The sequence below is a fragment of the Eretmochelys imbricata genome, chromosome 6 (genome assembly GCF_965152235.1).
Source record: "Eretmochelys imbricata isolate rEreImb1 chromosome 6, rEreImb1.hap1, whole genome shotgun sequence".
NCBI lineage: Eukaryota > Metazoa > Chordata > Testudines > Cheloniidae > Eretmochelys > Eretmochelys imbricata.
This window is the reverse complement of record NC_135577.1, coordinates 2,255,359-2,275,626: the sequence shown is the minus strand read 5'-3', so window position 1 is coordinate 2,275,626 and position 20,268 is coordinate 2,255,359. Positions and strand designations below refer to the sequence as shown.

The window sequence follows — 20,268 nt, the reverse complement described above, 5'->3', positions numbered from 1 at the left end:
CCAGAACACCAGTCACAGACAGCTCTGTCGGGGACGCAAAGGAACTAAGCTGTCCCCTCCGCTGACTAGCTCCAAGCTGAGCGCAGGTTACAAATGAAATGTGGTCAGCAGGCCTCCTTCCCCGGCTTCCTCGCTTGTGTCATGTTTTGGAGGAGTACTTGGTTTAAGAAAGGCCTGGGCTTGCGGGTCTGGATTGAGGGGCACTAGCGGAGCTGGGGGTCGGGGGAGCCCAGGGCTGGGATTGCAGGGGTCTGTGGATCGAGACTGAGGGGCACTGGCAGAACTGTGTGTGCCCAGGACAGGGAGCTACACCCCCTCACAGTCACGAACACTCAGTTCTCTCGCAAAAGGAACCAGGATTCCAGCGTTCTAGCCCCAGCTCTGGGAGATGAGCGGGGTCTAGTGGGTTAGAGTGCATGGGAGAGGTGGCTGGGAGTCAGGACTCCTGGGTTCCATCACTGGCTCAGAGAGGGGACGGGACTCTAGTGCAGGGGGGTCTCAACCTTTCTCTCTCTGAGACCCCCCCCACCCCCAACTTGCTATAAAAACTCCACAGCTCACCTGTGCCACAACTGGTTTGCTGCATATAAAAGCCAGGGCCAGTGTTAGGGAGTAGCAAGCAGGGCAATTGCCCGGGGCCCCACGCCACAGAGGGCCTCGTGAAGCAACGTTGCTCAGGCTTCAGCTTCAGCCCTGGGTGGCAGGGCTCGGGGTAGCGGGGCTTCGGCTTTCTGCCCTGGGACCCAGGGAGTCTAATACTGGCCCTACTTAGTGGAGCCCCTGAAACCTGCACGTGGCCCCCCCTGGGGAACCCTGGTTGAGAACCGCGGCTCTAGTGGTTAGAGGAGGGTGGGTTCACCTGAGTTCTATACCCTGCTCTGCCAAAAAGACACAGAGTAAGTAAAAAGACACACATTTCCCTTCTCTGTGCCTCAGTTTCCCCACCTCTAAATGGGGAAAACAGATACCAACTCATGTTTAGTAAGGCTAACACCTGTAATAAGTGTCTTATCCTTGATTAGGGCAAGGATAACTTAAAATTATAATAATTATAATAATTAGAAAAGTGCATGACTCCATTTTGCCACCTGTAACAAGGTAAATAAAGTGCTAAATATAACTGACACACCACAGAAAAAACACGCAATTAATTCTCACTTAATTTGAAACTTTTGCCCCTAAAAAATATCAACCAGGCATATTTCTGAGCACCATCAAGCCATTTCTGAGGCTCTGAACACCAGCAGCCGGCTGTAGCAGGCTCCACATTTTAAAGATCGACAAAACATCAGGGTGGGAAAACACAAACACACACACGCCACGGGGCTGGGGCCCCCAATTCCCTCCAGCAAGGGTCAGCGCCACACACACAGATTTATGGGACAAGGCAAAATTGACAATGGATGTTTTCTGCCCCCACGAGCAAATATCATCGCTGGCTTGAGATGAAGCATAAGAAGTGGAAGCCCTGGAGAAGAATTTTTGGTGGCAGGACACGCAATCGGTTGGGGAACTTTAAGATTTGTGACTGGTGTAACTCATTTGCCTTCAATGGCCCAGAGATTGCTAAAGGAACAACAATCTCTCAGGGCGGGTGTGGGTGGGTGGCTGTTTTCCATTCAGTCGCTCTTTAAAATTGGGAGCCTTTTAAAAAACAGACTTTCAAAGTTTCTAGCCTCCAACATGACTTGATTGTGCTCATAGTGAGACAGGTAAATTAGGCCACTCCACAACCTTGGTAGAGAAAAAGACAGTGAGATGTCCTTTTGGGGACAATACATTTCACTCAGCGCTGAGATGTGGCTGCCTCTGGGGTGGGCTAGCAGGGGAACAGCTGCACAGCGATGCAGCACAGGGATGATTCGCCTGGCACGGAGATGCTGCCACCTCTAGGGAGGGTCAGCTGGGTAACAGCCACACAGCGATGCTGCCTGGGGATTACTCATCCTGCATTGCAATGCAGCTGCTTCTAGGGCGGGACACAGCATACAGGACACACAGCCATTCCACACAATTTTTAGCTAAGGAAGGGCGAGAAACAATTGCATCCAATTTAAAACTGCAGGGAGGGAGGGAGGATGGAATTAGCAAGACTTCTGGGTTCTAACCCCAGCTCTGGGAGGAGAGTGGGGTCTAGTGGATTGGAACAGGGGGTGGGGCTGGGAGCCAGGACCCCTGGGTTCCCAGCTCTGATCCCCAGGGCTGCAAAGGGAGTGTGTAAATCCCCGTCCCTGTGTTTACCCATTCATAAAACGAGAATAACCATCTCCACCCACTTCATAAGCACAACAGGAAAAAGCGTTTTAAAAGACTACATGTGACTTCAGGATAAAGATGGGGCCCTAACTAACCCCAGTACAACCCAGCATCCCAAAAAGCCAGCCTCTTACCTCCAGGGTCCAATAGAGCATCCCAGAGGTAACACACAGGCCAAGAGCAGGAGAGTTGAAGCAGTTTCCAGGCAGGGAGTCACAACCCAAGTGACAGCCAGACGTGGAGGCAAACACAGGATCTTCAGGGTACAAGAGAGAGAGGAAATTTGTAGGGACGAGCCCCAAAAATACAGGGCTCCCCGGGGTGCCTTATCCCGCAGGGGAGGGACCGGCACAGACTTTTGGTGGAGTTCAGTCTTCAATTCCAGATTCTGGCAGGGTCCAGATACAAGTCGGAAGGGGGGCTCCGAGCCCCAAAAGTCTGGGTCCAGACAGCGACTGGAGAGAGGCGCTCACGGCTGAGGGAACTGAGCCCCAGTTCGCAGGGTGCAAGGCTGCTGTACCCCGAGTGGCTGGCTACAGAAGCTCACAGGGGCTTGAGCCCCGAGGGTCTGGATCCAGGGGCGTCCGAGAGGCTGGCGACACATCCCCGGGGTGTGAACCCCAAGCTGCTGGAGACCGGAGCGCCCAGGGGCTTGTGATGCTGGAGGCGGGAGAGCCCAGGCGGGGCGAACCCCCAGTCCTCTGCTGGCGGGAGAGCCCAGGCGGGGCGAACCCCCAGTCCTGGGAGCGAGCCGGGGTGGGGGCTCCCCGATCCACCGCCTCCTGCCGCCCCCTGGAAGAGACGAGACACCTGCCCACTGGGGGGCTGATTTCCCTGCTGGGGGGGGGGGGTCTCCAGGCGGGCCAGACCATTCAACAACCCCCCCGTGGGGGTGGAAATCTCGCCTCCCAGCCCGTGGGGGTGGCTCTGGTCCGTCCCCCGTGGAGAGCAGGGCCCTGCCCCTGTAGCCCCCCTCTCTGCCCTGCTGCTGGGGGGCGGGGGGCGCCTGCAAACCCCCCCCCCGCCAGGCCCTGCTGCCCCCTCAGCCAGGGGGCCGGGGCTGGAAGAGTCACCCAGCCTAGGGCACAACAAATACTTCCTTTTGTTGCTAGGAAACAGGAAATGTGCAGCTTGGAAAGCCTTCCCGGGAAGCCCGCCCCCCGGCCATGGGGCTGCACTTCCGGGGGGTGTCACCGTTAAAGGGGTCCCCCCCCACACGCGCCTCCTGGGGGGCCAAGTTACACCCCCACCCCCCCCCCCCCATTCCGTGCCAAATCCCTGCAACTTCCCTCCGGGGGGGGGAAGAGGGTGACCCTGTTTTTAAAGGGACAGTCCCTGTTTTGGGCACTTTTTCTTAAGTAGGCGCCTGTTCCCCCCGGTCCCGTTTTTTCACAGCTACTATTTGGTCACCTTGGGGGCGGGGTCCACAGAGAAAAACTGACCCCCCCCCCCCATCAACATCTTTATGTTACAGTCAAATCCTTCCCCTTCAATATGTCAGGACTCCTGGGTTCTCTCCCTGGCTCTGCGAAGGGAGTGGGGGCTAGAGGGGTGGCTGGGAGCCAGGACTCCTGGGTTCTCTGGGGGGGGGGGAGGGGAGGAGAGGGGAGTCAGGACTCCTGGGTTCTCTAGGCGAGGGGGCGGGAGCTGGGAGCCAGGACTCCTTGGTTCTCTCCCTGGCTCTGGGAGGGGAGTGGGGGCTAGAGGGGGGCTGGGAGCCAGGACTCCTGGGTTCTCTGGGGGGGGGGGAGGGGGGAGGGGAGGAGAGGGGAGTCAGGACTCCTGGGTTCTCTAGGCGAGGGGGCGGGAGCTGGGAGCCAGGACTCCTTGGTTCTCTCCCTGGCTCTGGGAGAGGAGTGGGGGCTAGAGGGGGGCTGGGAGCCAGGACTCCTGGGTTCTCTGGGGGGGGGGAGGGGAGGAGAGGGGAGTCAGGACTCCTGGGTTCTCTAGGCGAGGGGGCGGGAGCTGGGAGCCAGGACTCCTTGGTTCTCTCCCTGGCTCTGGGAGGGGAGTGGGGGCTAGAGGGGGGCTGGGAGCCAGGACTCCTGGGTTCTCTGGGGGAGGGAGGGGAGGGGAGGAGAGGGGAGTCAGGACTCCTGGGTTCTCTAGGCGAGGGGGCGGGAGCTGGGAGCCAGGACTCCTTGGTTCTCTCCCTGGCTCTGGGAGGGGAGTGGGGGCTAGAGGGGGGGCTGGGAGCCAGGACTCCTGGGTTCTCTGGGGGAGGGGAGGGGAGTCAGGACTCCTGGACTCTCTCTCCCACTCCCTCCCTGCGCAGCATTCCCTTCAGCCCCCTTCACTCCCCCACGCCACCACTCCTTTCTGGGGCGGGGGGTGTCCCCCGATAAAATAGTTTGTACCGCCCCCCTTCCCATTGGATAATCTGCATGCCACACTTCCGGTTATGGCCACACCCCCTTCCACCGTGCTGTGCAGGGCACGCCACACTTCCTGCGGTGCCACCCCCAACCTCTTCCCGCCCCCCAACAGCCCACCGGGGAGCAAGGTTCCTACCTTTGCCATCAACCCCCCCTCCTCCACCCCAACCCCCCAGGCTCTGGGGTGTAGCAACCCCCGCCAACCTGGCGACAATACACCCCCCAGGGGCTGGAGGCCTGCTGGGCTATGGAGGTGGGGGGGTTAATATCCCTTTAAGCGGCTCCTTTACTTTGCATTTCTCCCCCCCCTCCCCCCACAGTTGTCTTCCCCTCCCTCAGGGTCCTAGGGGCTGACTCATTCCGTTCCAGCAGGGAGTGGGGAGCAGCAGCAAAGGCGAGGCAGACGCCAGGTAAGGCAGAGATTAACCCATTGCAAGCCCTCCTAAGGGGTGCATGCATGCCAGCTCTGGGGAGGGGGCAAATCTCCTTTGCAAACTGCCCCCCCCACCCCACCCCACTCCACCCCACCCTCCTTCCAGGGGGAGAGCCTCTTCCCCTGATGCGAGCCCCAGCCATTTTGCAACCCAGCCTTGCTCCTCGCCAGCCCGGGTGCAAAGCAGCCCCGGTAGCCAGCCAGCCAGGCGCAGCTCGCAGGGCCCCCGGGGCGGCCTGTCCGCCTCGGGTGCACGCTGGTGCAGCCTCCCTGCAAACCCTGCTCCGGCCGGCGGGGTGGCGCTTCCTCCCGTGGTCCTAGAGAGAGCCATTTTGCAAGCCGCCCGAGCCAGCGCCCTGCCGCCAGCCCTCTCCGCCTCTGCACGACTTTCTTGTGCAAAAGCTCTATCCTTCAGTGCGGAGAAGGAGACAATAAACACCCCCCCCCTTCCTCCCCCCCTTTTTTGGGGCATACTCTTTTCCAGCATCTCTCTCCTTTGCATTGCCTCCTTGGGGCGGCGTCTCCTCCCTTGGTCCTAAAACCAGCCATTTTGCAAGCGCGGAGCCATGCAATGATTGCTTTGGAAGGGAGCCCTTCCCTTTGCAACAGGCCTCGCCTTGCAAATCTCTCTTCTACTCCCCCCCCCCACACACACACACACACACACACCCACCCCTTCCCGAGCCACGTTGCTTGGCTTGTGTTGCAACCTATGCAACTCAAGCCCCGCTCGGTATTTGTCTCCAGGCTCGAATGCACAAAGAGAGGCGAGTTCCCCTTGGCAATCCCGTCCTACCTCCTAGCCCCCTGTGGGTTGCATTTCCCACCTTCCCCTGGTCCTAGCTACAGCCATTTTGCTTTGCAGTTTGAGCCGGGCAAACCCACGCAGAAACGCGGCCCATCTCTGTCTCCTTGCGCTGTTCTTTCCCTGTCTCTGCAGGATGACACCCCCCCACCCCTTTGCACCGGTCTCGCCTGCCCCGGTCCTAAAGACAGTCATTTTGCAATTGCTTTTTGCCTCCCGGCAGGTCCCAACCCCAAGCAAGAAATAATGCACAAAATTCCCCGGAGGGAGAGGGGAGGCTACTGCCTAGAATGGCAAATACCTGCAAACTGTTGCTCTCCGGAACTGCCCTAGGTTTCTGGCCCCCTAGCCCTTGCAATTCCTGGTCCTAAAGGGACCCGGTTAACTTTGCTCCTCGGTGCAACTAAACAATCCATGCCCCGGACCCCATGTTTGCTGCATGTCTACCTGCTCATTGTAACAAAGACATCTGTGCTCCTGACCCCCTGTTTGCTCCTCGTGCTCAGGGCTACCAAAGCAAAGGGGCTCTGGTGTCTGCGTTTCCTTTGCATTCTCAATATGTTGATTTTTCAGTAAGTCTTGGAGCCCTGGGAAAGTGCCAGAAGACTGCTAATATAGTGCCAATTTTTTAAAAGGGTAACCAGGATGATCCAGAGACTCCTGACATTACCCTGGGCGAGATAGTGACTGGATTAATAAAGAATTAAAGGAGTGTAATATAATTAATCACCAGGGATTTATGGAAAATAGAACCTGTCAAAGTAACTTTGATTTTTTTTTTTATAAGTTTACAAGTTTGGTTGATAAAGGTAATGGAGTTGATGTAATATCCTTAGACTTCTGTAAGGCATTTGACATAGTACCGTACGATGTTTGATTCAAAAAACTAGAATGCTATAAAATGTACACGGCCCATTAAGCGGATTAAAAACTGGCTAACTGATAGGTCTCCAAATGTAACTGTAAACGGGGAATCATCATCGAGCGGTTGTGTTCCCAATATGGTCTCGCAGGGGTCGGTTCTTGGCCCTATGCTACTTAACATTTTTGTCGACGACCCCGGAAGAAAACATATAATCATCACTGATCAAGTTTGCAGCTGGCGCCAAAATTAGAGGAGTGGTAGATCATGAAGAGGCCCCGTCACTGCTACAGAGCGATCTGGCTTGCTTGCTAAGCCGGGCTCAAGCAAACCATGCGTGTTTTGATACGGTTCAATGTAAATGGATCCATCTAGGAACAGAGAACGCAGACCTTACTTACAGAGTGGGGGACTCTAGGGAAGCAGTGACTCAAAAAATTTTGCGGTCATGTTCAGTGGAACAGGAACTCCCAACGTGATGCTGTAGCCAAGAGAACAGGAGGACTCGTGGCACCTTAGAGACTGACAAATTTATTTGAGCATAAGCTTTCGTGGGCTGCAGCCGATGAAGTGAGCTGTAGCTCATGAAAGCTTATGCTCAAATAAATTTGTCAGTCTCTAAGGTGCCACGAGTCCTCCTGTTCTTTTTGCGGATACAGACTAACATGGCTGCTACTCTGAAACCTGTAGCCACGAGAGTTAATGCAATCCTGGGATGCATAGACAAGGGAATCTCAACTAGTCTACAAGTATCTACATGGTGAACAAATATTTAATAACAGGCTCTTCAGGCTAGGAGAGGGAGGTCTCACGTGATCCAATGGCTGGAAGCTGAAGACAAATTCAGACTGGAAAGAAGTTGGGACATGTTTAACTGAGAGGGTAATTAGCCATTGGAACAATTTAATACGGGTCATGGTGGATTCTCCGTCACTGCCAGTTTTTAAAGTAAGATGGATGGATGGATGGATGAATTATCTGGGGGATGTTCTCTGGCCTGTGTTATCCAGAAGGACAGACTAGATGATCACAATGGTTCCTTCTGGCTTGGGAATCTAGTTATCAGACCTATTTCCTAGTTTAGTCTACAGGAAAGGCTGAGTCCATTGATATGAGCGGGAAATAGCAGGGCTGGCTGATGAGAGGCAAAAAGCCACAAAGAGGAAATAGACCCGAGCTCTTTATTTTAATGTCCCTGAGCCCTTTGGGGAACTGATTTGTGCCCAGGAAACCTTGGTGCTTTATCTTTAGGACAGAGCGTCTTTAAAACTCAGTTTAACTGCAGAGGACATCAGTTAAAGGATCCAGGATGCTGAGAGGAGACTCCTCTGTCTGTTACCGTGCCCTGTCAATGTGTGCACCGTCTGCTGGTTGGCTAAATCTGGAAATATTGTGGGTCCTACAAAACTAATGAGACCTTTTGTGGCCTCATTACAGTTCTTGACCGAAAAAGAAAAGGCAAATAGATGACCTTGAAAAACAGATCTATGGTGTTTCTTGGATTTTAAGGCTATCGCTCCTTGGAGTGGCAAAACAAATGTTTGGCTCTCCATTTGAACACATGCCCTTGTTCAGCACCCACAAGTGCCTCACAATAGACTCGCAGCCACGGGAGTGGTTAAATACCTGGTCAGCCCCCTGTGTAACCATGTCCCCTTTGTCTGCAGCGTTGGAGTGCTCCCAATTGACCTGTTGGTGTGAGCAGTGGGATGATAAACTGTTGACCTATTCTACATGCAGGTGCTCATGGGATTATAAGGATCTGAACCTACGTTCTGTGCAGGCCAATGGTGGAATTATACTTTCCTGGTTTAGTGTCTTCCTATTTTAGATACATATCTGGCTCCCATTTCTGTAGTATATCAGCACCTCAGTCTTTTAGATATTTATGCTCACAACACCGCTGGGACATAGGAACTGCTATTAACCTCATTTTACAAATGGGAAAACTGAGGCCCAGAGAGAACAAGTGATGTAGCCATGGTCACACAAGGCATCTGTGGCAGAGCAGGGTCTTGAATCCAGATCTCCTGAGCCTTCAGGTAGTGTCCTAATGGCTGGTCCTTCCTTCCCGTCCTGTATGGCTCCACTGGTGGAAGCGGTGGGATTATATTTTGCTGGTTTAGTCTACAGGCAGCCTTAGAGCAGCTAGAGGTGGGATTATACCTTTTTAGTTTAGTCTATCGGCAGCCCAATAGCTGAACTCCTAGTAAGAGCAGGATTATACAGTACTAGTTGAGTCTATATGCAGCCCAGTGGACACACTGGTGTGAGCAGTGGGATTTTTTCCCTAATGCACATCCCAGCCATCGTACTGTATCCCAAGGGGGGGGGGGGGTGATCTCGCTATGTACCCCTCCTTGTAACCCTCCCCTGCCTTCTTTTTCAGAGAGCAGCCCCCTGTCCCTCCCCCGCAAAGATGGAGGAGCCCGAAGTGAGCATTGTGGTGAAGCTGGAGGGCGACTCGGAGGAAGAGGAGGAGAAAGAAGAGCCTGCCAGCTATGCCAAGTGCGGCCGGCGCTACAAGTGCCTGGCGTGCAGCAAGACCTTCCCCAGCGTGCCGCGGGTCCTCCGCCACGCCAAGTGCCACGCTGGGGGGGGCCCCGCCACGGCCAAGCACACCTGCCCCAGCTGCGCCAAGGAGTTCCCCGACCGCTCGCAGCTGCACAAACACCAGCTGAGCCACTCGGCCGAGCGCCCCTTCCAGTGCCCGCAGTGCTCCAAGGCCTACAAGACGGCGCCGGAGCTGCGTAGCCATGGGCGTAGCCACACGGGCGAGAAGCCCTTCGTCTGCCAGGAGTGCGGCAAGGCCTTCATGCAGCCAGTGTGCCTGCGAGTCCACATGGCCCGGCACACCGGCGACCTGCCCTTCCGCTGCTCCCACTGCGCCAAGGGCTACGGCACGCTCTCCAAGCTGAAGATCCACCAGCGGGCCCACACCGGGGAGAAGCCCTACACCTGCGGCGAGTGTGGCAAAGCCTTCGCCGACCCCTCGGTCTTCCGCAAGCACCGGCGCATCCACGCCGGCCTACGCCCCTACCAGTGCGGCGCCTGCCAGAAGACCTACGCCGAGCTGAAGGACCTGAAGAACCACGAGCGTAGCCACACCGGGGAGAAGCCCTTCCTCTGCTCCGACTGCGGCAAAGCCTTCTCCCGCTCCTCCTCGCTCACCTGCCACCAGCGCATCCACGCGGAGCAGAAACCCTACCGCTGCGGGCAGTGCGGCAAAGGCTTCACCCAGCTCTCGTCCTACCAGAGCCACCAGCGCACCCACTCCGGGGAGAAGCCCTTCCTCTGCCCGCAGTGCGGCCGCATGTTCTCGGATCCCTCCAGCTTCCGGCGCCACCAGCGGGCCCACCAGGGCGTCAAGCCCTACCAGTGCGACAAGTGCAGCAAGGCCTTCCGCCAGCCGGCCGACCTGGCCATGCACCAGCGGATCCACACCGGCGAGCGTCCCTACAAATGCCTGCAGTGCGACAAGACCTTCGTGGCCTCCTGGGATCTCAAGCGGCACCAGCTGGTGCATTCGGGCGAGCGGCCCTTCCAGTGCGGGGAGTGCGGGAAGAGCTTCGCCGAGCGGGCCAGCCTCACCAAGCACCACCGGGTACACTCGGGCGAGCGGCCCTTCAAGTGCGGCCGCTGCGGCAAGACCTTCGTGGTCTCCTCCAGCCTCCGCAAGCACGAGCGGACCCACGGCGAGCGGCGGGGCGGCGGCGGCAGGGAGGAGGAGGAGGCGGCGGCGGCGGAGGAAGACGCGGGGGCCGCGGCCCGCCACGTCTGCCGGCTCTGCGGGGCCGCCTTCGGCGAGGCGGCGGGGCTGCGGCTCCACCGTCGGGGGGAGCACCCGGAGGCGGCCCCCGAGGCGCCCACCTGCGCCGAGTGCGGGGAGGCCTTCGCCTCGCCCTACGACCTGCGCAAGCACGAGCGGCTCCACCCCGGCCTGCGCCCCTTCCCCTGCCCCGAGTGCGGCAAGGGCTTCTCCGACCGCGCCGGCCTGCGGAAACACGAGCGCATCCACTCCGGGGTGCGGCCCCACGCCTGCCCCCGCTGCGGCAAGGCCTTCCTCGGCGCCTCCGACCTCCGCAAGCACCTGCGTACCCACGGCCCCGCCCCCGGCCCACCCCTCGACGAGGCCGCCGCCCCCCCCCCCCGTGGGCCTGGCGGCTGCCTGCCAGACGGACTGCGCCAGTCCTCCTGAGCCCCTCCCCCCCTTGGGGGTGGGGGGTGGCTCTGTGTGCCGCTGGGGCCCCTCCCCGCTCTGGGGGGCGTGGGCTCCTTGGTAAACCCCCCGCAGGTGGGCATAGCCCTCTGCTCGCCCCCCGGGCTCCTTGCCCTCCTCAGCCATCATGGGGGTGTGGGCTATGCTCCCAGGCACCAGCCCTCTGGAAGATTATGGCTATATGCCCCCCCCCGCCCCAGGACTCCTCCCCCTCCTGAGTCCCTAGAGGATATGGCTCTGAGCCCCTAAGCCCCGCTCTCTCCAGGACCATAGCCGTCTGCTCCCCTAGAGCCCCATGGGGGCGTGGCTCTGTGCTCCCGGGCTCCTCCCCTTCACTCTAAAGGCGTGGCTATCAGACACTCCCTCCAGGTGGTGTGACTGTCTCATCCTCTGGGCCTCTCCCTCTCCTGATCTCCCATGGGGGGTTCCTTTTGTTCCCCAAAGCGGGGCGGGGGGGCCTCTACACGGAGCCTTCTTTCCTTGTCCCGCCGCTCCCTTTTACAGAGGGGTAGGAGGCTGGGGAGATTATGAAAGGAGGACAGCACGGGGTTCAGTGCCCCTCCCTTCCCCAGGGGGCGTGGCTGTACTGGCCCCTCCCTTCCCCAGGGGGCGTGGCTCTCTGCTCCCAGGCCCCGCCCCATCGGACGTGGCTGGCTGGTGAGACGCGGTCCGCATGCGTGTAAGTCTGCGGGGGGGGGGGGGGGGCGGAGCTGCCCTCTGCTGGAGGGAAGTGGAGCTATCCGTGAGAGCAAGGGGTTGATTCGCTTCTGGGCGTGGCGTGGGGGAGCTGGAAGGGTTTGTGGGGCCGAGGGGGTGGAACGGCAGTTAGGGGAACTGCTCGTGGTAGCCGCCGACACAAGCCTCTTTGTAAACCGGCCTCCTGCCGCTGCAATGAAATAAACCCCTCTTTTTGTAACCTGGGGGCTTGCTGTGATTCCTCCCCTCCCAGGGCCGGGGATAGAACCCAGGAGTCCTGGCTCCCTGCCCCCGCTGCTCTAACCCACTAGACCCCACTCCCCTCTCAAAGCAGGGGCCAGAACCCAGGAGTCCTGTGCTGGGGGCTGGACCTGGGGGGGGCCTTTCCCTGAAATTGGGAGACTCGCACTCAGCCCTCAGCTCCTTGCCTAAACCCAGCTTCCTGAACCCCAGGGGAGGTGCCTGTGTGGTCCCAAGCCCCACCTTCTCACAGAAGAGGCGTGGCTGTGTGATACCCTCGTGGGAGCATGATTCTCAAGCCCTCGAGCTCCTCGCCCTTTCTGGGGCTCTTCCCAGAGGCTCCTTCCCTCCCCACGTCCTGTCTCTAGACTCGTAGGGCTTGGCTTTCTCATCCCTGGGGCCCCTTCCCTCTCACTGCAGTCCTGGGAGTACGGCTCTGTGCTCCCAGGCAGGGTGGGACCCTGCGTCCATAGCCGCCCCCCCTCCCCAAGAGGGCGTGGTGTTCGCTGCTCCTGGGCCCCTCCTCCAAGAGGGCGTGACTCTGAATTCTCCTGGCCCCGCCCCAATTTATTTCCCATGCCTCTGTACTGCCCCCTGTGACTGGGTCCCCAGGGTAGAACCTTGAACTGGGGCACCGCTGTGTCCCCTTAGCTCTCCAACCTGGGCTGTCTCTTACACCCAGCTAAATTGCATGAATGCTTCAATTAAACAGAGACAGACACCAGCCAATCTCCCTCGCCTTGCACCCCAGGAACGTACAGAGCTCAAGAAATTCTCTTCAACCGTGCAAGCTCATTAAACTTAGATTTGAATCCAGGAACTTTTCTCACCCCACTGGGTGTTCCAGGCGGTTGACAGTTCTCTGTACACAGGCTGGCTTCCCTTCTCAGCCTGGGACCAATCTCCCCAGTTCAAAGTCTTTGTCTTCCCAAAGATGTTGAGATGGGAGAGGAGAGAGACCAAGTGGCGATGTCACTGAGATTCTGGATTCTTCTTGATCGGCCGTCAACACGTGTCCGGCCCATCCTCATATACATGTGTCTTGTTCATTGCACCTTTGTTGTCACCAAGAGGCTGGCTGTGGGTATTTCACACTTACCACATATCTCCGGAGCAAACATATTGCAGCACTTGATAATTTCACCTACCATGATAGCACTCACCAGTCAACAGGATATTCATGTTCAGCAGAGCAAGACTTCTTAAACGATACCTCACAAGGCATGTATTGTACAAAACATTTCATTGTCATATCACAGTGTTGAATAGGGGGGTTCCCAGTTGTTATTTTGAGGTACAGTGTGTCACACCCCCACCCCCAGCTTGTATCTCCATGGGGGAGAAGGAGACAAAAGCGGATGGGGGGGCACGCTGGGATGGAGTGAGGGAGACCCCTGGTAGAATATATGGGGATGCAGAGGGATTGGGGTCCTACCAGCAGGGGGTGAAGGAGTGAGCAGAATCCCCTGATGGGGGAATATGGGAGCTGTGGGACTCTAGGGTTGAAGTCCCAGGGCATGAAAAGGTGGATAGAACAAAACATGGGAGAACAGAGAGAGAGAAGGAAACCTCAAACCTGCTCTACAGCAGCCCAGGGTCATCCCCTGCCCCTCAGTGCCCAATTTCCCCAGCTCTACCCCACAGGGCCAGGGCATTGGGCTTGCTCCGGATTTACCCAGGGATCAGAATCCTGGTCTGATTCCATTGGCATCGGTGGGGTGGCTCTGTATTTACAGTGGGGTCCCTGAGGCACTAGGTGCTGGCCCCAGTGCGGCACTAGGGGTCGCTGTGCTGCAGGGTGAGGGGCTCAGCAGGGGGCGCTCTCCCCCGGGCAGGCAGTGCTGGCCCCAATGCTCCAGTGTGGCACCAGGGGGTGCTCTGCTGCGGGGTCAGGGCTGCGGGGTCAGGGCTCAATAGGGGACACTCTCCCAGGGCAGGTAGTGCAGGGTTTGTCTCACTGTGGGTTCCTTTGCAGCCTCTCTAGCTCCTCATGCCGTGGGTCGAGACTCATGGGAACCGCGTTTGATCCACCACAGGGGTGGAATAATTGCTGGCCACAGCTTCCTGTGCAGCTGGCTGTGGCTGGGGGTGTAAAGGGGGGCAGGAGTTCAGCGCTGGGGGGAGCGTGAGGACGGCTGAGACACTGAGAACACGGGAGACCTTGCGTGCTGCCTTCATCCACCTTCAAAGCGCATCTCTCCCAGCAGAGGCACAGACCAACCCTGGCTGCCGACGGGCCCCGGAGCCGAAATATTCCTCAGCTCAGTTCCTGAGGCAGGTGAGTGATGGGTGGGTCTGCTCAGACGCCAGCTGAGATTGGGAAACTCATTGCACCAGGCCCTGCACAGACCCCAACCGAGATCAGGGACTCCATCGCGCTGGGCGCTGCACAGACCCTGGACAAGATCGGGGACCCCATCGCGCCGGGGGCTGCACAGACCCCGGCCGAGATTGAGGACCCCGTCACTCTGGGTGCTGCACAGACGTGAACCAAGATCGGGGTCCCCAGTCCCTCCCTGCTCTAACCCACTCGATCTCACTCCCCTCCCAGTGTGACAATAGAACCCAGGAGTCCTGACTCCCCCAACCCTCTAACTCACTTCACCCCACTCCACTGCCAGAGCGAAAATAGAACCCAGGAGCCCTGACTCTCAATCCAGTGCTCCAGCCACTAGACCACGTTGCCACTCAGCTTTTGATCATTAATTTACGTAGTTGATACCCTTCATATCAGGGGCATCTTGCAATTTCAGGCTGTTCAATTTTCTATTGGCAACGAAGCAGTGGGGGGCAGCAGATCTGGACTGAGGAGCACCGGCAGAGTCCGGGGGGAGGGAACCCCAAGGCTCGGATTGCAGGGGGACTGGGGGCTGGCCAGAACCAAGCAGTCCATATTCAAATGCGTTTTTCCTGCCTGGTTCTGCCGGGGTGAGTTCAAACATTTACTGTCCCCTCCCAGTCCGAGCCTGCTACCCTGACAGGATGCAGAGCTGTTACCCTTTCCTGCCCCACAGCCAGCTTTGCTGTACAGTTCCAACCCAAGTTGGAAACAGTTCAAATCAACATTTAACACAGCATCCCTTGTGGTTAGTAGGGGGAGGGACGCAAAGAGAAGTATGAGGTGCTCAAAGCATCTGGGGCAGAAGGAAGGGGACAGGATACCAGAGTAGATGGGCCCATGGGTCTGTTCTCGGGTGGCAAGGAGGGGGCAGGATACCGGGCTTGATGGGCCCATGGGCCTGATCCAGGGCAAAAGGGAGGGGACAGGATACTGGGCTAGATGGGCCCAGAGTCTCCTCTGGGGCACCAGAATTTCCTGCTCTCTTTGCCCAACAGCCACAGTGTAAAGGTGACAGCGCCGGAGAGAAACCCCATAAAATGACCCCCCATCAGTGGTTCAACATAACCAAATCCACCACTCGGCGTGGCCACAAGGGGGCCCCAGCAGTTTCCACAGCAACGCCAGTCACGCCTAGCGTGGCCCAAGGTCCCGCTGCTCTTGCTGGCTATAAAAGCCACCACTCGAAGCCACGGGTTGTGTGTGGCTTTGCACTGCCCACTAGTGGCCAGACCTAGCCACTGCATCAGCCCACTAATTATAAGCCACAGAATCTGTCCACACTGCACCATCCTTTAATGGCCCCATTGAGGAACTGCAATGACCCATGATTATATAGCACACTGTCGAGTGGGTACGTGAAACTATACCTCCTCCTCATAGTTAGTGTTGGTATTACAACATCTGGGAAATAGGGACAGGAGGGAATTGATGCAAATTAGGTAATCTGTAGTCAAACATGCAAATGAGGCATCAGGTCATTTGTGTAATGCCACAAGAGTTTCTGGAGCCCACAGTTTTCATGGGTGTGCTATAGAACATGGTAGATGTCATGGATGGTAAGTGGATGTCTGTTGCTACAACAGAGTTAACCAATGGAACTGCCTGCCACTGGATTGTCACTAATTCTGGACCTCTGTGTGTCTGTTCCTCTAGGCTGTTCGGAGGCTGACGGCCTCTCCTTGGTGGGGGAACCCATCATATCAGCCATGCCCAGATTTGGTGCCTTCATCCCCCTCCTCCTCTTCATCTTCCCCGGGGCCTCCTCCCATTGTCACACAGGCACGGTCAATGAATGCAAGAAGCACACGGCCTTCGTGCCCGGGCACAGCTTGGTAGGAATGGGCATCGATGTGACCACGATGGCCAGGAAGGGGGCCGATCTGGTGGACAGCAGCGACTGGCAGAATCCAGACGGCACCTGCACCCTGTGCCGGAACCAATTTCAAGGAGGGCAGTGGCAGAGGCTGCCGCTGGCCGTGGTGGACTGGAGGGTCCACGTCTCATGCCAACAGAACCTGAGTAGCTCGGTGCAGCAGTCGGCCATGGGCATGATGGAGTCCGCGGCGTCCCCGGTGCAGAACGACTGGAAGGTGGGGCTGGACGTGCCTGTGAAGCCCAAGGTTAATGTCCAGGTGGCGCTGGCCGGATCACATTCCAAACTGGCCAGTTTCCTGCTAGACCACACGCGGAAGGACAAATACAGCTTCATGAGCCATGAGGTCTCCTGCGGCTATTACAGGTGAGAGCCAGCCTGAGTCAGGAGGGCTCATCTGGAGTTGGGATCACAGCAACACCACAAGGTGACACAGGGCCTTTCCCCTCTAGTGGGCTCTGGTTCCCATCCGGCCCCAGGACAGGAGACTAGCTTGTTTTAGGGAAACAGGGAATGGGACATGGGGCCTTTCCCTTCTAGGGGGCCCTGGTTCCCATCCAGCTCGAAGACAGGAGACTAGCTCGTTTCAAGAGAGCGGGGAAGAGGGAAGAGAGGCCTTTCCCCTCTAGGGGGCACCAGCTCACATCTGGGACTGGCCAGCTGTGGGGGATTTTCGTGTCCTGTATGTCAGGACACCCCGGCCACCTGCTGTGGCCAGAACTATCAAGCAGCTGACGGTATCCCCAGCAAGGTTGTGAAGTTCAGCAGACTGGGTGGTTGCATTGAATAGGAACCACCTGCTTAGACCCTTTCTTCTGGGTTGGCTGGGGCCTTAGGCTGCACAGCTAATGATCTCAGCTGACTCATTGGGCTGAGCACACTCCTCCCCTTGTCTCCCTGACCAGGTTCCGGGTCAGCGAGACGCCCCCGCTCACCAGCCATTTCACTCTGGCGCTGGAGAACCTCCCGGAGCAGTACGACAGCAAATCCAAGCTGGAGTACCAGCAGCTAATCAGCAACTATGGCACCCACTACCTGTCCCAGCTGCAGCTGGGGGGCCGGGCACGGGACGTGACGGCCGTGCGGGTCTGCGAAGCGGCAATGAGCAGCTTGACTGACGATGAGATCAAGGACTGCTTGAGCATGGAGGCAGCCAAGAGTATCGGAATGGGCTCAGTCAAGGGTGGGCACAGCAAGTGCGAGGAGGAGAAGAAGAAGGGGAAGATCCAAGGGAGCTTCCACGAGACGTATCAGGAGCGCCACGTGGAGGTGGAGGGAGGAGAGAGCACGACTGATGTGCTCTTCGGGAGTGATGCCAAGGTCTTCTCCACCTGGAAGGAGAGCCTCAAAGCCAGCCCCGGCCTGGTGTCCTATTTGCTGCACCCCATCCACATCCTGCTGCAACAGGACGACCCAAAGCGGGAGGCGCTGAGGCGGGCGGTGAGTGAGTACATCCGTGAGAGGGCCCTGTGGAGGAATTGCACCCGAAGCTGCCCCTCGGGGACTCAACGCAGCGCCCATGACCCCTGCTCCTGCCTCTGCCCCGGGGATACCATGACCAACACCATGTGCTGCTCACGGGAGCGTGGCCTGGGGAAGCTCACGGTGACAGTGAAGACGGCCAGCAGCCTGTGGGGGGATTACGTTACTGCTACAGATGCCTTCGTCAAGGTCTTCTTTGAGAGAAGGGAGATCCAGACCGGCACCATCTGGAACAACAACAATCCCGTCTGGAACGTCCACTTAGACTTCGGTACCATCCGCATCACCAGCACCAGCAAGATCCGCATAGAGGTCTGGGACGAGGACAACAAGTGGGACGATGACCTGCTGGGAAGCTGCGACATCCCGCTGGAGGCTGGGGGGCCCCACCAGAAGGATTGCTACCTGAACCACGGCCGCATCTGGTTCCAGTACAGCCTGCGCTGTGGGCCCCACCTCGGGGGCCGGAGCTGCTTCGACTATGTCTCCCAGCCACCCTAGCAGAGCACAGCCAAGGGGAAGGAGGTGGAGGCCTTCTGGTCAATAGCACTCCCTATCCCCCAGAGCATTTCCTAGCTCCCGCTCTGCTCACGCTACTGAGCTTCATGCTGTTACTCCTGCTCAGGTATTGGTCTTTCCTATACCCAGAAGAGACGATCTGCTCCTGTGACCCGATATCCTCACAACTCCCTCTGGAAAAATATCCCAGCAGGAGCCGCCCATTCCAGATCCCTCAGACCAGCCTGTCCAATGATTCCAGCCATCCAGTGTGCCCAAAAAACCAAGGCGTTCAACCTACCGCATCCAACCTATCTGCCCCCCGCATCCAGCCAACTGCCAGCCAACCAACCAACAAATTGTTGCATTTAGTTTATCCAAAGTATTCAACCAGTAAACCACCAATTGGATTTAGTGTATCCAATTTATCCAACCAACCTATCAAAGAATGTGTGACGTGCATCCACCATATCCATCCCTCCAACCAACCAGTGCATATATCTAGTGCATCCAACATATGCAACAAACCAACCAATGAATGTATCCAGTGCATCCAAACAACCATTGAATTTATCTAGAGCATCCAATGTAAAAAGCCAGCCCGCCGGCCAACCAACAAATGAATGTGTTTCGGATGTCCACTGTAACCAACCAACCAACAAATGTATTTAGCGTATCCTGCCAACCAGTGTATCCAATGCACCTAATGTATCCATCCAGGCAACCAACCAGTGTATGTACCTAGTGCATCTGGTGTAGCCACGCAACTAATATCTTACGTACGTCCAGCCAACATGTGTAGCCAGTGCAACCAACCAACCCATGAATGTCAAGTTCATCCAGTCAACCAATACGTGCCGGCAGTGCAACTAATCCACCACCCCACGTATCCATCCACCCACTGTCATTACCTGTCTAGTGTACCCAGCTGAAAAGAGATCATCAGGAGCAAAGCTCAGTCCCGTCCTATTGTGGCATCAGGGATTAACCCTCTGCAAAAACCCGAAGATACTTCAGCGATGGGCGAAGTTCTAAACACCAGAGGATGGGATGGGCTCCTGGAGGGAGGATTCATTAGAGGGCTGTTCCCTAGCTGTCATTTCTGTGGCTTTCCACAATTATCCAGCACCTTTGGGGTTAACTGTCTCATCCTGAATGTGAAGGCCCCACCTACCGTCTAGCTGGCTGTTCCATGCTCAGATGATCAGCAGAGATGATGCGACATCACTTGCCATTGGTAGGATTCAGAGTGAACACCCACAATGACATGCCACAGGCCTATCGGTTCAGGCTATCAGCAGGCTCAGGGAGATGGCACTGCATTGGGGTCACACTGGAAAGGGAAAATTCCCCCTACATCTGGGATTAAAGCATCTTCCTGGCTCACCCCTATCTGCATCTGTGAGAGCCTAGATCCATGGTGCTGTTAATTGGTAATGAGGGTTGTTAACTCTGAACCCTGCTGACTGTAAGTTCAATACCTCCAGCCTGTTTAAAATGCTGGGCAGCTTTGCATCTCCACCACAAAATGATTTGCTTCTGGTAGGATTCCAGCTCTCTGGATCTTTGCAAATGTATCTCCTTGCTTCAATAAACATTTGTGAAAGCAAATTTCTAAGCAGGAAGCCTTGTGATTCTTCTAACCTCAGTGGGCTGGACCTAGATGTAGAGTAGAAATGAGTGGCTGCAATACACACTTGGGAACACGACGGGGAGCTCTAGGCTGGGCAGGAGCAAGGCATGGCAAGACCCGGGAGCTAAATAGCTGGATGAATTTGCTGCAATTGGGAATCCAATGTAATGTGGCTAACGCCAACCAAAGGGATTGGCTTCTGTCCAGGACAGAGTGGGGTGGGTGGGAAAGAGATACAGGGAGATGGGCCATGTTATTAGTGGGCATTAATATCCCCAAGCTGACATTTGCAAGACACTGCTATTGCCAAGAGATTAAGGAGGGGATATGAGGAATTTTTCTTCTAAGGGTATTCAGCTCTCATCTGGCTCTAGAGCAGGGGGATTGGCTGGCTCAGGAGGCTGGAGAATGGGACACAGAGCGTTTCCCTTGTAGGGGGCGCTGGTTCTGATCTGGCCCCGCGACATGGCTGGCTCCGGAGGCTGGGGAGTTAGAATAATAGTCCTCTTCTTATGGTGCAGCTCCGATTCCCTCCAGCAAGTGGCAGCCTGGACT

General features: G+C 57.0%; 2 protein-coding genes across 2 annotated transcripts; both read left to right on the top strand.

The window, feature by feature from the left end:
- The first annotated feature begins 4,864 nt into the window (after positions 1–4,864).
- Positions 4,865–11,849, top strand: ZNF668 (zinc finger protein 668). The gene is made up of 2 exons (XM_077820509.1): positions 4,865–5,041; positions 9,121–11,849. Exon 2 carries the CDS (start codon positions 9,151–9,153, stop codon positions 10,927–10,929), a length of 1,779 nt encoding a protein of 592 aa, XP_077676635.1. The 5' UTR covers positions 4,865–5,041; positions 9,121–9,150; the 3' UTR covers positions 10,930–11,849.
- Positions 11,850–14,113: 2,264 nt separating this feature from the next.
- Positions 14,114–19,658, top strand: LOC144266928 (perforin-1-like). The gene is made up of 3 exons (XM_077820510.1): positions 14,114–14,164; positions 15,881–16,466; positions 17,006–19,658. The coding sequence occupies exons 2-3, from the start codon at positions 15,934–15,936 to the stop codon at positions 18,081–18,083; spliced, it is 1,611 nt and encodes a 536-aa protein (XP_077676636.1). The 5' UTR covers positions 14,114–14,164; positions 15,881–15,933; the 3' UTR covers positions 18,084–19,658.
- Positions 19,659–20,268: the final 610 nt, after the last annotated feature.